This window comes from Chlamydotis macqueenii, chromosome 4 (genome assembly GCF_036417535.1).
Source record: "Chlamydotis macqueenii isolate bChlMac1 chromosome 4, bChlMac1.mat, whole genome shotgun sequence".
NCBI lineage: Eukaryota > Metazoa > Chordata > Aves > Otidiformes > Otididae > Chlamydotis > Chlamydotis macqueenii.
The window spans coordinates 55212589-55230336 of NC_141559.1; the positions used below are offsets into that span (position 1 = coordinate 55212589).

A 17748-nucleotide genomic window follows, 5' to 3' on the forward strand; every position below is an offset into this window, starting at 1 on the left:
TGGAATTAATCCTGACAGTGCCACATACTGTCATAAACCTGCTCCCCTACTTCTTTCCCCTGGATACTGTATTTTGTAGTTACATTGGTCCTTTTGGCATGGCTTTGAGGTAAACATGTCCATTCCAGATCAGATCAAAAGTGTAGCAGAGCTAGTTTGCTTTTTCTAACCATACTCAACAGCAGCTGCCTACAGAAGATTAAAAGAGGACAAGGTTATGTGACACTCTCCCAACTCTGACCATTTTGACTTCTGGAACAGATGTGACTTCTGTGTATTTACTAATATTTGCTGGAAATTTTTCCCCTGGGAGTTTTTCCATCATCTTTGTGAACCCAAGTAAGAATTCAGCAGCACAACAACCTTTGCCAAGGAGTTCCGCATCTGAGCAAACTGCATGAAGAACTACCTCTTTTCAATTTACTTTTTAAACTGGCTCTTACCAGCATTGTTTATTGCCCCTTAGTTTTTATGTTGGGACAGAAGGTGAGCAATCAATCCCTACCTGCCTTCTCTAGTCCACTTGTGATTTTTTAGACCTTTTATCCCCCCTGGGTCATCTGTTTTGCAAACCCGAAGGCTTATAGCTAGTGATCTAGGCAGGGATTCATGTCCTCTTCTTTGTCCAGAGCATCTCTCAAATCTTTTTCAATAACCGTTTCCCCTCCTTCTGCAGATATGGTCTGCACTATTGAATGACTGATTTGCTTATACTATATTTTGCTTGATTTATACCGCTTTTATTTGTTTTCTGTCCCTGTGGATTCTTATCCTTTGCTTTGTAGTGACTGAACACTTTCCCATTGTTCTCCTCAAAGCCAATGTGAGTTTTAACCTCCTCAGATATTATGTTATCCCCATGCCCTTTTCTCAGTATTGAACCCCTATCACCTTCTGGCAGGTTTTCAAATATTCCAAGGCTTATAAAAACAAACAAACAACCTCAAAAAAACACACACAAGATCTTTCTCTGATACATGTTTTATCTTCATTGTGCCTGCACTGCTTTTTCATTCTCCTGACACCATTTTTGCTGTGCTGATTCACGTTTTACTGAGCGTGTCTGTAGAAGCCATCACAGCTAAAAGCTTTTGACTGAGTAGGTTGGAAGTGCTCCCTTTTTAACTTGCTGGTGAGTGAGTCTCGTATGTCAGACATGTGGTGATTTAAGTAAAATTGTCCCTATCCTTGCAGAGATTTGTCTAATAAAATCCAGACTTATTAAATATCCTTTTTTTTTTTTTTTCGGTGTCCTATTGCTGCTGAGCCCCCATGAACCCATTAAAATATCTTAACACAGCTGTACACTTAGATAAGTTTCCAAAGAGAGAGGGAAGAACTGGCTTGTGTGATGTAATGATACGTCTCCAGACAGCACTACTCACTGGGATCAGGTGATTTCTGTACTCTGGAAGATGAGATATCACTGAGTTTATTAGAAGCTTTTTATGATAACATTCAAATTTTCTCAAAATGTATGTATAAGTCTTGCAGTTCTGACATACAAACTAAATCTACCTTTGTAACACAGGAAACAAAAATAACTGAGGAACTTGCAAGATGATTGAAAATGGGGAAATTGCTGTCAAACTGTGGTGCTCAGTAAAGACAGGGTACAGGTGATAAGGGGAAATCCTAATGATGTTGTTCAAAATGTAATTTCTTTTTATGTTCTAAGGAAGTTAGGTTAAAGAAAGATATTGGAATATACTTCTTTGACTATGGGGTATAGGTGGAATCCAATTGCTTAGGTCATGATCATGGGCTAGGGAGTTACTGGATGAAAGAGCAGTCCTGGGATTTGCTTTTGTTTTGTTTTTTGAAATTAAAGAGCTTGAACATCTTGTTTCAATTTTTTTTTTTTTTTTGTTATCACATATTAGCTGTTAAGTGTCAGTGGTGTGTTTTTGGAATTATGCAAGACATGTTAAAAAAAAAATCTCTGACCAGAAGAGCTTACAAGTGTTGTGTTTTGTAAAAGCTTTATGTTGTAAGTTAATTTTTCTCGCCTTTGACTCATCACAGTGTTTTGCAGTAAGTGCTGACATCATGGATAGGTATTCAGCAGGTGTAAATTGGCAAAGGACTGCTAATGTCAGTAGTGTCAACTGATAGACACCAATTAAGAATCTGGCCATTGAAGAAGTCATCCAAAGAGCAGATGATTAATTATATAATTTTCTTTTATATCTCTTGGCAACCTTAAACTGTAGTTCGTGTAGGCTGCAAGCCAGTGCTGTTGCATGAGGAAGCAGTCCAATCCTTGGCCTTCATAGCTAGTGTAAGTGTTTCTGTGGCCAAGCAGTAAACCTGAGCAGAGAACAGAAACACTGCAGCAGGCGCAGAAGGAAGAGGCTGCTGTGGTGGGCAGAAGGCAAGAATTGAAGGCCAACTGGGAGAGGATGCACATAGGATGAATGTGAATCTGTGTCTTTGACAGCATGAGCCAGATTAAAAATAGCTTTTAAAAAGCTTGCTCAATTTCTTTTTATTTGTTTATGGTATAATTTTAAGACTCTGTCTACAAGGGCTGGAAATTGTCTCTGTGGTTTTGAGAATATAGTTCCTAGGGCAATGCTCAGAGTGGGTGATAAATGCAGAACAGGGGACAGGAGATAGAATTGGCTCTGTAGGGATATTTCATTAAAGACAGAGGAGCCATTAAGAGTAATGACAGAGGAGAGAGATCCTAGGTGCTTTTACTGTTTCCTGTGTCTCTCACTAGCAGTTTAGTTCTTATCTTTCTCTGCTGTTTTCTTTATACGAGTACTCTTGGTGGATTTCTGTATTGTCTATCAAGTTGAATAGACGGACACTGCCATTAAAGAGAAGAAGATGCAAGTCTTTTGGTATTGACAAGGGCAAGTCCTAAACCTGATATAATCCCAAAAAAAAGAATGTGATCTTTCTCCTTATTTTTAATGACTTAGGCTTTTTTTTTTTTTTTTTTTTTTTACTGGAAGTGGCCATTTACTGCCAGCATCTCACACCTTGCACTCTCAAGCTGCTGTGAGTTTGCTGGATGTGTTGTCTGCTTTCCCCTAAGGCTGAAGTTTGCTCCTTCCCCCTGCAAGGCGAGGCTTTGTCAACCCTCCCCAGCTGGAAGCATAAGTTTGAGACACTAAGACGTTTCTGGCATCCAAATTCACTTCCTGCAAAAGGAAGTATACAGATGGTGGACTTCAGATATCAAAATGATTTCATCCTTTTCTTAAATAGCCTGCCTGAATAATTGGATGCTATGTATTTTGACACTGAGAGATTGAGGGGTTTCTGAATGGTGAGAGCGTAGTACTTCAAAGACCTTTATTTTTTGTGTTGTGTTTTGGGTTGGTTATTTTTCAATCATATCCTACAGATATTTAAAGAGGAGATACGTTTTTATCAAAACCTACCTAAGTCAGGAATTATAATGATTTCTAGAGTTTCATATGGACAAACATAATTTACATGGTAAGATCATACTTATTTATTGTCTCAAATCGTTAGTCGCCCATAGACCGTTTTATGAAAACAAAACACATGAAATGGTTTTGCTGGGAGCAGGGAGTACAGACATCTTCTCACCCATATGGAAATTACATGCAATCAACCTCAAATCTCAGGTGGCCAAACAGTGTAAAACAGCGAGTAACAGAACTGCAGTATTTGATTTATGGGCAGCTGAGCACTGCAGGCAGCTAAGACTCCTCCTTCGCTTGGCAGTGTCTCTCGTTTTTGCTAAGATGATTACTGCTGCAGAGATCTGTTGCTCGGGAAGGATCTGAGCTGGTTTTGCATACCTGTGAGGTCCTCCCTTGGTGCCATTGTCACTTTTAGCAGCTAGAATATTCTGCCTTCATCTGGATAGTGGGGAAGCTAATATGCTGTGTGGCGAAATCATGAAACACAAAATGTCAAACCCAGGTAAAACATGACAAATCAGATAGAGCAACATTGAAAAGCTGCTTATCCCACAACTCATAAACCCTCTTTTCCCACCAAAGTTACAAAAGGAGCTTCTGTTAAATAAGGTGGTCCAGGAGCACGGGGCAGCAAATGAATAAAGGCTGGTGAGCTGCCAGTCATCCTTCAGCTGGTTTTACCTGTGTCTGGGTTTTGGGGTCATTTTTTAGTTTTGTTTTACCCCAATAAAATTCCTCACTGTTGTAAAGCTGTGTGACTCCTATTCCAAAGAGTTCCGTTAACTCATGCAACCTCTGAAGGAATTAAACATGTTTTACTTCCTAAGTGGAAAGCCGCTAGAATATTTACATAGTGAAGTAGTCTCTTAAGATTTATCTCCTCCTTCCTCCTGGATTTTAAAAGAAAATAAATTCCACTTGCTTGAAGTTGATTTTTGCTTTAATATTTTTAATGATGTGTTGAGGACAGTGGGCTGGAAGCGCAGGGATTAGAGTGCTCGGTTCTTTTCTCAATTTTGTCAGGGACACGTGTTAATTCAAGTAAACTCTGACCCTCCTCTTCTCTTCCTCCACACACTCTGTTTTCTATTGTGTAAAAGATGTCTAATGATATGTGTGGCTTTAGATTTTTACAGGTTTATTTAATACTGAAAATAGTGCCTTTCACAGAAATGCAAACCATTTTTTCTTGGGTTTATTACACTTCCTCTTCATTCCTGTAGATCCGTTAAATCACATTTCAAATGTCACTTTTGAAGCACAATATCATGTTCAGTGATTAAAACCTGAAAAAATTATTTTTGTGCTTTCTTCACTGTCCTTCCATCTGCCAAAACTCGATCCTTTTGCAGAACTCAGCAAATTGGCATCGGTTCATTTACCCTTAGGGACAGTACATTATTACACATTTATAAAAATAAATAACTAAGAAGGGTGGAGGAAAGAGATGGAAAGCAACAAAAAAGCATCACAAACTCTCCCTGGATTCTGAAGAATATATGGTTGTAGCATTAAAATGTCCAAACAATGCAGCCGAGCAGAAGGCGCTGGAGCTTGGGCCTTAGCTGGCTCTGCATTAAGCAGCGTTAATGTTTTTATACAGCCTTTGGAAAGCTCAGAATTGACCTGTTTTTAGTATTTTTATTGGCTCCCTTGATGATAGACAAATGGGGCTAACCTGAGGCCAATATAACCAGCAGGAAATTTGAGTCATGGGTAGTTACATTTTTAAAACTTGTGTTTTAGGGTTGTTCAGTCAGGGTAATTGATTGATTGTTAGGCGGTGCAGGGAGCCCCTAAATCATTGGAGGTGGCCAGATGATGACAATCTGCCAGTGGATTTTGTTTGAGGCAAATTTCCCAGCTCCCTGCGGAGCCGTGCTCTGCAGTGAGGCTGTGAGTCCCTTTTTTTTTCATGCACACTTCAGTCCAACTGGCCTGTTTGGACAGAATAGCCTCTGAAACTTGGCAGTTCCATTTGAAGTCCTCTGTAGTGCCATTTCCCAAGAGATAAGGGAAAAACATTCCAGAGAAGTTCATACCCCAGAAAGACCCTATGTGCATTGTGAAGTTAACGGTTTATTATAGCTCTTTAATTTTTTTTTCTCTTTCATTTTTACTTTGAAGATAAGAGGTGGCAATTGTTGCTTTAAGTTGTTGAGTTCTAGCCCTCCCTACAGTAAATCATCCTGAAAGTTCAGTCCAAGTTCTTTTTTAATCATGTATGTTTGAAAGTTTTCCAGAGATGCTGTACACATGTACTTTCAGGAGCTACTATCCTCAAGCAGGAGCTGTTGACCCTACTGTTTTATATGACCATGTGCATCCTCAGTGCTCCATGCATTTGGATAATTTGTGCATGCGAAATAGAGCTTTTTCAAGAACTCATCTTTAGTGTTGTAGGAGCATTGTATGAGATATTGAGGGATGAGGTGAAGTAGAGAGTTTGTGTGTTGGGTGGGGAGGGGGGAATAGGTGATGTGCCACTAGGTGGTAGATGATGTTCAATTATACGTGGCATAGGTCTTGCCTCTCCTTAAGAGTGAATTCAGATTAATATAGATTGAAGCTCATAATCTGTTCCAGAATAACGCCACATGTAAGTTAATTGTCAGTTCTTAGATTTTTAGGGCTGATTAGGCTTTTGTTTGTTGTGGGTAGCTTCCTCCCGGTAGCTGCATACTTCTGAGTTCCTTGAAGTTTTGTCTTTTTCCATTTTAGGATCTGGGTGGTCTGATATTTGTTGTCCTGGCATACAGTTGAGAATGTGTTTGTGTCACTTTTCAAGAAAAGAGCAGGTAATACTGAATGGAGGCAGGACTGAGTTGAAATCTGGGAACCGACTGCCTTGTCTTGAGGGTGGCCCAGCAGCCAGCGTATGCCAGACCGGTGCCAAACACCATGGACTTGTTTTGCAAGAGGAGCAGCGCCTGGACTTGTTGTGCATGTGATTTAACTCTCCCTGCCCAAACATACGCAGGGTGCCAACCGCTCCCGGATTTCTAAATGTTCCTTTTTGGCTCCCACATGCTTTTGACCACTGTAGCTTTGTAATTTACTGCTTCAAGTCCACAGTTGCACTTACTGTTAGGTTTAGTGTGTGGGCAGTTAGAAAATTCTTCTCTAAGGTATGTATTTGAGTAGAAACATAACATCTGACCACATTAAAGTCCCTTGAAAGATGGGTCCATGGCAAAACTTGTGTGTTAGGAGCAGGGTGGGCCCCAAAGTTCGCAGAAGTGTTGTTTCCTATAGGATAGGCTGGAAAAAAGTTTCTTGAGAGCTTGAGTAATTTGTGCTTTCTTTATGATCAAGATCTGTAGTGTGTCGGTGTAGGTATAAAAATTACAGCTTGTTAGTGTTTCTGAGATGGTCAAAGAACAACTAAACCAAAATACAACCAAAACTAAGACCACCTGAACTGTTGTATGGAGTACGCCAGGAGATGAAGCTTTCTGTTTCCGTGTTCCTGAAGTCAGACTCTGAAATCCCTGCCCAGATTTCAGAAAAAAAGTACTCAGTTGTCAGAAGAGCTCAGAACTAAACTAATGCAGTTCAAAGCAGTGGTAAACCTAATTGCATTATTTTGTTATTGTATGAACCTTTGCCTCTCTGGTTTGTTTGTTTTGTACTTTATTTACTTACTGTGAATCTATTTAAAGGGTATATTATTAACTGTGGTGCCTATTTACCATGACTAGTCTGTTTGATGTTACTGTAGTAACAACCAAGAATAAATGTTTGTAGACTTGACTCTATGGATTATAAGAGATTCGATGGTTTGCTGCAGACTATGAATGGACCCACAGGTTTTCACAGGGAACTGTTTGGTGATCACAGGGCAAGGGGAAGGGTACTCATGTTGCAGGAGACCTCTTGGATGGATCCAAGCAATCACTGCCACCAAGAGAGGAAGGCTGTTCTTCTCTCCTCCCACACCTCCCTCCCCACATGGAGGCAGCATGCTCTTCCTGTTTGCCTTGCACTGGCCCCACATCTCACTCGATCCCACTGCTAAGCTGCAAACTCATGCACAGCAGAAAACTAGGGTGTGGAGATTTCATACGCAGGTGTGTGCGCGTAGCGAGGGTGGCAGTTCGCCAGTACGATTAGTCGCTCTGCTGTCCTGAGTGGCAGAGACCCGCATGGTGGAGCTAAACCCCAGCCCTGATGCTACATGATGTGGATGTCAGCGTGGCACTTCAGGAGATTCATGTCTGAAGTCTCCTTTTTATGACCACGGACACCTCTCTCACAGAGACGGGAAGCAGCAAGTGTGATTTCAGCTACTGAGGACATCCCAGCATACTCTGTTTCCCCCTCCTTTTCTCTACCAGCCTTCCTCTTGTTGTATACCCATTATGATCGTCTTTCAGCCTCCTGGTCGCATACTTCTTCCCACTTCCACATGGCCTTTGCCTTACTCACCTCACAGCATGGATGTGCTGTGGGAATGAGCCTCACCTGCCTAGCAAAGAAGGCTTTTTCAGCGTGGAAGACCCCTGTTACATGGCAAACTAATGAGTGTGCTGTGAAGGAGGCAGAGGGTGAAGAGAGTCAGGGCACATACCAGGCTGTGATTGCTGCCCTGTCCTTGCTGCTGTTGTAGAGCTCTTCTAAGAAACCATGCCAGTCCCTTAAAGCACATGCTTCACAGGTGGTCCCCTTTATTTCTAATTTTTTGGGTTTCTGACCTGAAAGCATAGCGTCAGGTTTGCAGATGTGCTGAGAGCTCACAATAGCAACTGAAGTCAATGGGAGCTGGGCTTTGAACTCCCTGCTCAAGTACAAAATCAGCCCCAAGGAGGAGGCCCAAAATTTAGAGGAAGCATTTGACTTCGTGCTTTGTACCATTTCTACCCATACTGCGGAGACTGATGCTCCCATCCTCCCGTCATAGTGGTACATGGAGAAGATCTAGTCATCAGGCTTTTCAAGTGCTTAGATGCTGCTATCATGAATCCCTAGAAAAAAACTTGTAAGAAACTAATAAATTTGCTGTCTGAGCAGCACATAAGTCACAGGACTGTGTGCTGACAAATGAGAATGCAAATAATAACTTGGGGATGCAGGCAGGAGTGTGTCAGATACTTACTGATAAGCTCTACAGGAACAATGTGACACATCTTCCTTCTTTTTTTCAGACTATAGGTGAGTCAGAAATGCCCAGTGTTTTGAACCAGCTATTGCCAATGATCAAGTCTTACAATGAGAGGACAAAAGATGATTATACCTGCGAGGACTTCCTTGTCTTGCTGGTATACATGTATTCTGTGGTTGGAGAAATCAGAAGTGGAAAAGAGCTGGATGCAGCTGAAGAAGAGGTGAAAAAGGCCCTAGTCAAGACCATTTGTGATGAGCCGGAGCTGCCTCCCTTGTTGCAGAAAATAACAGGTAAGATTCTGCTTGTGTGGTGAGAAATTGGATGGCTGGGAACACAAGAACTGAGAGAAACATATAAAAGCAGCTTGACTTGTCTGTGGTGCTGAGGGTATGTGAGTAAGCACAAGGATTTCCTGTAGATTTGTTCCGTCTCCCATGTTCATATATGCCAGATGCTGACAGGCTATCCTTGAAGAGTGCTGAGTCTGATGAAAGCTCTGTAAGTTGTTCTTTTTGTTAAAGGTTGGCTAAGTTTGTGTGTTTTCAGAAGGTAATCTTTTCCGCAGTTTTTTTCATTGATCAGTGTAAAGTTGACCCTGGGAAGTCAAAATTAATTCTAGAAACATGTTCACTGAACCACAGTTGCTTTGTGAATACAAGGATCTGGCCTGTCTGGCATAAAAGATGAAATGTGTCTAAAACCAACATTGAGCTTTTTGCTGAAATGACATGAACATTAGCTTTTAAAAATAGCATGCTAAGCTTTTTTTCAGATGAGCACTCATAGAGTAGGAAAGCCCTAACCTCTTGCTGCCGGTGTCACATTTTAGAAAAAAAATAATTGTTAAAAACGTTCATTAAAATGAATGAACTATGCTTCAAGGGTGGCATATCTAAATGGCAGAAGGGATCTCGCTTCCTACTGTCAATTTTCTCAATATTTACTAATAATGAGCAGGTTGTTGACAAGGTCATCTTTGAGGTAGGGAGCATATGGACATAAATCAAGATGAAGTGTGGAGCTTGCAATTGAAAGCCTTTGCCAAGAATGGGCCTAAGTGGAGGGTCACAAGGGAAGTGGAACAATACTGCTGTTGGTTATTCTGGTACTATTCTCTGGGGATGCTTCTGCTTCAAAATACAGGTGTGGTCTGATTGGTCTGCTGTTGCTTTGAGTGTGAAATACTTAGTGGTTAAATGACTCTTACTGTAGGAACGGGCGTGTTCAGTCACATATGTGCTGTGCTGTTATGGTGCAGGCAGTGTTCAGGGCTTCTTGTAGACTTTTGCTCTCCCATTTTTCACACATCTTGTCCACTCTCCAGTGCTTCCCTCACAACTTCAGTGGTGTCTTCTGCTGGATGCGATGCAGTCATTTCTAAACCTCCATTTTCATATTTTGCCTTTTCTCCTATGATTGACAGTGTTTTGAATCACAGTTTTATCAGTTTCTCTTTGTTTTGCCTAACGTAAGTATGGGAAGATTTGAAGTCTCTAAAATTTGTGTCAAGTACCAAAGAGAAGCTTCATTCCTGTGTGTGTAGGTGCTTCCCTTGCTGCTCTCTGTGCTCTCAGGTTATATAGTTGCAAGCACAGATGGAAATCAAAATAGACATTGTGCTTGTCTTATGTTCCATAACCTGTCATTAATTCCATAGTTTTTACAAAATACTTGTATGCTTGATTTACACCGTGCCTGTTTCGTGGGTAAATATCTGCGTGTTTGCTCTCAGCTTCTGGGCAGATGAACAAGTGAATGAAAGTTTCAGTACAAAGATTCTTTAGTTTACAAAATAAATTACTTCTGTCTTTTTACGTAGCGGGCAGAACATTAGAAGCGTGGCGGGTATCTGGAGTACAGTATTCATCTCCTTAGGCGTAAGTATTGACTCTGTTATGTGGGGCATCTGACTATGAAAAAGAGAAAACCTTGGCGTTGCACAAGCACTGTTCAGCAGCAGCCAAAGCGTTCGTGTGTTATCAGCGTGAGTTTAGCCACAAATCCAAAACACAGCACCAAACAAGCTGCTGTGAAAAAAGTTAACTCCATCCCAGTACAGGTAGTTTTAGGCCAAGCACATCATTATTAGGTGATGAAGTTAATTGTGTAACACAAAGCCAGAGTCCTTGCATCCTTCTATTTCTGTATCTGTGTGTTTAGCATAACTATGCTTGTGCTTTCTGCACAAGTGTGTGATAGTATTTCCCCTTGCTTGCATACTTTTCTGATTTATCAGCATTCTTTGTTTTTACATCTTATTTAAAATGACAGTTCTTTTGACTTATTCATAAAAGAGGGGAAAAAATTAAAACTTACTGTCATGACCAAAAGTAAGGATTGTCTTGGGAGGAAAGTATAAAATGGAATTTCTAGGAATGCCCCTTAGGTAGTTTTCAAGCTTTTATTCATCCAACAGATTGTTTTCTCAGCATTAGTGGAATTTGCTGAATTTGTAATTTGCTATATCTGCAGTACAGTTGAATTGGAAAGACTGAGAAAACATGAGCAGCCTTAGACCTACTCTTCCTTGACCTGTATTTTGCCAGGCCTGTGTTCTACACCCTGCTTCCCTCTGAACCTTGAGTGCTTTGCTCGCGTGAGAGGCAAGGCAAGTCAGAACCGTAGCAGCACCCACAGGCTTTCTTTCAAAGGCACAGAAGGAGGGCTTTCTTTGTAGCAGGGCTGAAAGTCGGGGAATAGATGGCAGCACTGGTTTTCCCCTTTTGGTACGATAGTGGATATAATGCTGAGACATCTTCTGCTTCCAGTAGAACATGCTATGAACTGCGGACCGGCTATTCCTTCTCGCAGGTATAGATTGGCCTATTTTCACAAGGTCAGCTCAGCTCTGTAAGTTAGCAACAGCCACGGGTCTGCACAGATCATAGTCCAGACCTACAGCATTCTGCCCTCATTTTGCTTTAAGTCAGAAACAAGGGACAACCTTTTATGCTCTTAAATGGCCACAAAAATTAGTTAGACTAAAATAAATTTCAGTAATACTTGGAATCTCTCCTTCATGATCAGAACAAAACAACATGTTCATGTTCTTTTGTCTTCAGCTTTCCATCAAAGTAAGTGATAGGAAGAATGTTGAACTGGATGTGTCAGGAGAGGAAACGAAGCCAGTTACTGGGTGGATTCAGGACACTGCCTGCTGGCTCACTCTTCACCTCCAGGTTCCCGTGTGGGACCCGAGTTCCTGAATATTCAATATCCATTCTGCAGTAAATCTGCTCTTACTAAGGAGTTTAACCTGCAGAGCTGCAGATTTAAGTTTCAAACTCTGCTGACAATGCCTAATTGGACAGTTTTGGTTATAGCAACAGATAGCAAAATTCATAGTTGCCTTTAAAAAGGCGTGCAGCAGTAATGCTATGTAGACTGCAAAGCCAGGCACTTCAAAGTTGAGAAATGTCAGTAACTCCTTTTCCCATGCAACCATCACTTAACTCCTGTGTGCATTACAGCACAGTCTTCAATTTTGTGATTATATAGTGTATTTTTCTATGAGCCATGGCTACATTCAGTCTGTGAATTGAACACCACAGAGAACCAGAACAATATAGCTTCAGTGACTCTTGCACATAATGAATAAGTACTAATAAAGTAAGTGAGACTCTCTATATCATATTCAGAAAGTAACTTTCTCTGGGTCTCAGTTTGCAGTTCATGAAGTGGACTGGTGCTGGCAGCTTTGTGTGACTCATTTTGGAACTTGAAGAAGAAAAACATTGCGTTACATTCTCAGATATTAGTGAGTACTTTTCCTTGAACAGACAGGACTTTGTGCTCTGCTTTCCGATACACCTGCTGCCTGACGTTTTGGTTTTAGTTTGGACCCAATGCTGTACTAAGGCTGCTTGGTTGACTTAAACTGAAATTAAAAGCCTTACCTCAGCTGTGGCTCTGAATTGCTGCCTAAGCTTTTTGCTTTCCTTTTCTCTGCAAAGCACAGAAGGTGTGCAATCAGTTACACGTTTTCGTTGGTTTTATTTGTGGTTCCCATGGAGTCACTTGAGAAATAAAATGCAAAACCCTTGTAAAACTTTAGAAAAGTTGCCTTTTGAGATCAAGCCATCAGTCAAAGTGATAGCTGGGTTTATATGAGGTATCTTTTATTCCTATTATATTTGTTAGAGGTAAACTTACTCATACTTGCTGGAGTCTATGCCTGTAGGGAATCTCCAGTGATGACTACCTCACTGAACTAGTGCAAACCTCCCCCGAAAGATGCAGCTCATCAGTGCGCCGGGGGTATTTATGCTGTGTTTGGTTTTTTTTGTTACCTAGTGAAACTGGATTAGTATTTGCAGCAGTGGAAAAGAAAGCAGTTCTTGGAGATGTTAGCCTATCCGTCCAGTTGGCCACACTGGATTTCCCTGATGTAGCCTAGATGATTACAGTCCTCTGCAGAATACGTTAAGATGCAGCACTTGTGTAAGCTTATACTGTGAAAGAAGCATGAGCACTCACAATTTCCTGGCTGTTGAGTGTTAGGCTTCTCAGCCTTATTGTTGCCTGAACATATGTTTTCCCAAATATTCGTACAATTGCATTCTGCATTTATGTAACACCTTGTTTCATTAAAGCACTAAAAATATCCTGGAACTGTTAATTAAAATGAAAATGCAACACATTAATCATACAATGAGATTTAAGAAATATGAGACAATTTTTTTTGTGTGTGTATAATGATATAAAAGTATATTGGTGGTGTTGTGTTTGATGGAACTATTAAATAATACGTGTTACGGTAGACTATCTTAATGCCTTCGGTAATAAAACTGAATGTAGCAGTTCCAAGTTTTCTCCTGGGTGTAATTTACCGCAGACATATGTTCTTCATCACTGTTTCCAGCAGAATGTTACAAGTTGGAGGGGAAACAGAATAGACCAAAAACATAATGGAAAATGATGCTTTTCAACAGAATGCTGGGTTTGGGGGCATTGGTGAGGGGGATGTCTTTTTGGCAACTGCTTAAAAAAAAAAAGCTGTAAAATATCACGTTTATTTTATCATCTTATCTGTTAATCTAGTTTTGTAAATGTCCATGTAGAGCTGCGTACAGCTACAAACGTATGCAAGAGTAATGCTAATAGAGCCACAAAGCAATTAAAAACCTGTTTTTTCAGCTGCACCGTTCTCTCTTTTTCATCTGCGGATCTCTGTGGGAGCTTTGTAGAGCAGATCTGCCTTTCGTGGTCTGCTCTGGAGGGCAGCGGGCCAGCCCCGGGCACTGCCAGGCTGCTGGGCGGCCCAGCTACGCTGCCCGTGGGTAGTAACTCTCAGCTGGTAGGGCCGTAGGTATCAGTTGCACCCTCTTGAGCAGGAACCCTCTTGTGCCAGGAACTGCTGTTCATCAGCCTCTAAAAACTGGATCATAAAGTGTATTTCTGGCCTTTTTCCTTGCTTTTTCTAAATTCTGTATGTTGAACTGTGGGCATTGCTGTATTCGGTTAGACACATGGTGTCTTGGCTACTTCTGCTTCTGATTATCCCCAGCACACAATTCTTGGGGAACATATTGCACATTAATGAGGTTACAAATTAAGGAAGGTATCATTACCTTACTGCTATCATGGCAGTATCATGAATCCTAAAATCAATCCCAGTTTTACAAGAAGCATCTACATTCCTAGACAGGGATGGCCAGTTCCCTCAGAGGACAGAGGGACTCACTTTTAGTTGGCTGTGTTTTTGGCTTCACCGCTGATTTGGAGCAACAGTTTCCCAAACCTAGTTATATTACAGGTAGGCAGATATGAAATTAGGTCCTTGTATGAGGGTATAATGTAGCCCCTTGTGATTGAACATACCACCCACCTTGTGTAGGAGAGGACTTCCTCAGCTTCACTGTGGAGGTGTAGCTCAGATATCTGCTAGGGATTTCTTCCCCCCCCCCCCCCCCCATTCATGCAGTTCAGGAAAAATTGTGAAACTACCGTTGTTTAAAACCATAAAATCCAACAGTAAATTCTGAGTGATTTTAAATTTTCTGTGCTTTTATCAATAATGTTTTCTATACAGTTAATAAAGTTTCCATCAGTTCAGTGAAAGGCTAGCCCTATTCCTCCCTTGTATAATAGCTTACTTCCAAGTAGCCCATGGGTTTCACAACAAAATTGATGGGAAAAAAAAATCATGACTTGAAGAAAACATTTGCACTTTTTAATTTTATTTTGCTGTTTATTGAGAGTTTAATCCGTACTACAAAGAGACATTTTTCACATGTTCTTAAAATTGAAACACATTATTAATGGTAATATGTAGACAAATTAGAGAAGGGTTTGTCTTGTATTTCTACATAATGTAGGTATTTATTCTGAGAACTGTAACTGTCTATATTTATCCAAAATAATAAAAAAAAAAAGCTGCAACCAAATTGTTTCTTGCTATCATTTAGGGAAATAATAGAAAAATCCAAATTAAATATTGTCCCTTCTGAGTTTTCAAAGATTATGTAATTCAAGTAATTCAAAGTTCTGTTCTTTGTTTTGAATACTTAGAGAAGTCTTAACAAGCTGTGCTGTCTTCAGGCTTTCTCCAGAGCTTCCATTTTCTCCATTCACGCTTCAGGAGCTCTACATTTCCATTGTCTGCACAAAAAAATAAAAGCAATGTGTAGCAATGCTGGGGCAGTCCTGCAGGTCTGGGATACAGGACTTGGGTTTAAGGATTGCTCCTTCATTTCAGGCGTGCGTGGGAGTCTGGCTGCCAGTAGGTTTGGCAGATAGGGATCAGCTCCCCACCAGAGCGCAGGTTTATAAACCAAACTGTTTATGTTAAAAGTTCATAGAGTGGGTGACGGAGGGTGGGGGGATACCTCAACACATCAAATGGCTAAACATTTTGAATGTCCAGACAGGCTGCGCTCTGAAATACTGATTAGCTGTTTCTAGTCCCCGATGCTAAAGGGTCATTTTCATGCCTAATGTTGGCAGCACAGCTTTCAGTTTGAATTGGGAAGAACACCTCTTCCCACCAGGTTAGGCTGTTGTACGTGCATGATTAGAGGCTGAGCTGTCTGGGGAATCTACTCTGTCCTGTAGCCTGCAAGTCATAACCGCTGCTCTGTAATGAAGACAAGCCCCAGAAATGCCGTGGTGTACGGTCTGCGTAGAGCTAAATCTGCTGTGATTTAGAGAGGAGCTGTAAACACTGGCGTGGCATGGCTGTGTGAACTTCAGGGCTGTTGCTGTTGTCATGAATGCATTGCAAGGAAGAAAAACTTTCCTGTAGGGTGGCTCCACTCAAATGATTAAGAAGAAAGCCATCTCAGATTATGGTAAAGTTTCTCTCTCTTTTTCCCATGCTCCCTATGTTTCTTCCCCAGTAACGAGGAGATGATCCTTGCCTCGCAGAGCCGTTCCCGGCTGGCGTGCAGATAAGGTGCAATTGGAAGGAGTTTTCTCTTTTGCGTTGGACAACAAAAGGTAGTCTCTGTTGATAGAGCTAAATAGCTTCATCCTGCCACAGTGCAGACATTATTACTGCAGTCAGATGAAACCCAGACCATTTTCTCCCCAGTTCTGAAATGGGAGTTTGATGCTTATGAGATTTCTTTTTTTCCTATTGCCCCAGCTGATTTTATAGACACCTAAAATACCCCTCTCTCTCTCTGACTGGCAGAGGATGTGTGTAACATGATCTCCTGGTATCTGTCTTATTTTCTTCATGAGTTTTGGACATAATCCAGTGGAAAGTATTTGTGGTCCAGCATTCCCAGAGGATGGTGGACCTGATGTTCACTCTACCAGGAGCAGCAGGGAGGCATGAGCAAAGCTTCTGCCTGGCTGGGCGAGAGGGGCTGCGTAGAATGCTCCTGCATCCTGCACAGGTTTATTTAACGCTGAGATGCTGCTGCTGCTGCAACACTTCAGTCCTTTGCTTCATGGTAACAGAGCTATTGGGGGAAAAAAAGATCACTTCATACATCCCAAGATTTCAGTTTGATTTACACAAGAGTCACAAGAGGATTGTTGTGACCTCTCTGCAAAAGTGGGGAGAAAGCAATGACTGGCTCTGCTTTAGCCACTGACTCTGCAGGCACAGAGTACGTGTCCTAATTTTTGTCAGCTCTACTTAGGATCCTTGACCTCTCCAAGACCCCAGTACCTCTCCACTGTGACCCTTTTAAAGGCTTCTTCCCGTTTCTGTGTAAAATACATGGTCGGCAAATGGGAGACGAGCGAGCCACATGAGCGATCGCTGACTTCAGGCTTTGTGTCACTGCCTGGGTGGATTCTTGGGCTATTTCTTGGCAGGGAGACATGGAGGGTTTTCTGGTGAACTGTTTGGGAAACAAATTGTTTGTACTAGCATTCTAGATTAATTTATATCTAAATTTACATATGTGTATTTTTGTGTGTCTTAAAAAAAATCAAGCGTATCTTAAAAACCAGTGTTAAACTGTGGTACTAGAGGTAAGAAAATCAGGCCACTTCGTACATATGCAGGGATATTTTGTTTGGATTTCATGATGTAAGTTAAAATGTATGGTAGAAGACAATCCCAATGGAAGCCCGGTGGCGTTGGGGGTTTTTTACTTTTTTTTTTTTTTTAATTTTCATATGTTGGCTGTTTATTTTGTCTTCAGCACCTGGTCTCAGTTGGCTCCAAAATGGATAGTAATTTTCATTGAAGTGTTTATAATATGAAGTCTTTTTTTTTTTTTCCTTTTTTAACATGAGACATATGCCTGCAGCTCTGTAGGCTGCTGTCTCGCTGCCAACTTAGCAGGACAGCCAACTGCAACAGGAAACTGATACGGTGCGATTTTCATTAATGATTTGTATTCTTTTTCAGCATGCAAATTCAATAGCATTTAAAAGATGCTCTTAACATCAAATATCTATTTCCTTTAAGCATAAAAAGAAAAGAGAAGCTGCTTTAGAATTGGACAACTTTTTAAAAGGTACTTGTGTGTGTATGTATGTGGCAAGGTTAAATCCTTTTTTTTCTTCTTTCCATACGAGTCACTTCCCTGCAGAACCTTCAAGTTTTGGCATATTGTAACATTATGAGTAGATTCTTGCTGTTTTGCAGAACACACCCAGCCTGACAAACCAAAAATGGTGAAGTATCAAATAACTGTCAAATTAAGAGGGGAAAAAAAAAAAGGACTGGTTAGTAGTCACCACCCATACGACAGAAATCTACTGAGATTTTGGGGTTTTGTTTTTCTTTTGCACACAGCCACAGATGTTAATGCGCTTGCTGTAGATTGCAAAATTTTA

At 41.0% G+C, this 17748-nt stretch overlaps 1 protein-coding gene across 1 annotated transcript in view; it reads left to right on the top strand.

Annotated features, from left to right (window-relative positions):
• SCFD2 (sec1 family domain containing 2) overlaps positions 1–17748 on the top strand; it is a 205362-nt gene that overhangs the window by 83450 nt on the left and 104164 nt on the right. The window contains exon 5 of the mRNA XM_086746816.1: positions 8549–8798. Within this exon, the coding sequence (XP_086602942.1) occupies positions 8549–8798 (250 nt within the window). The remainder of the gene's footprint in view (positions 1–8548; positions 8799–17748) is intronic.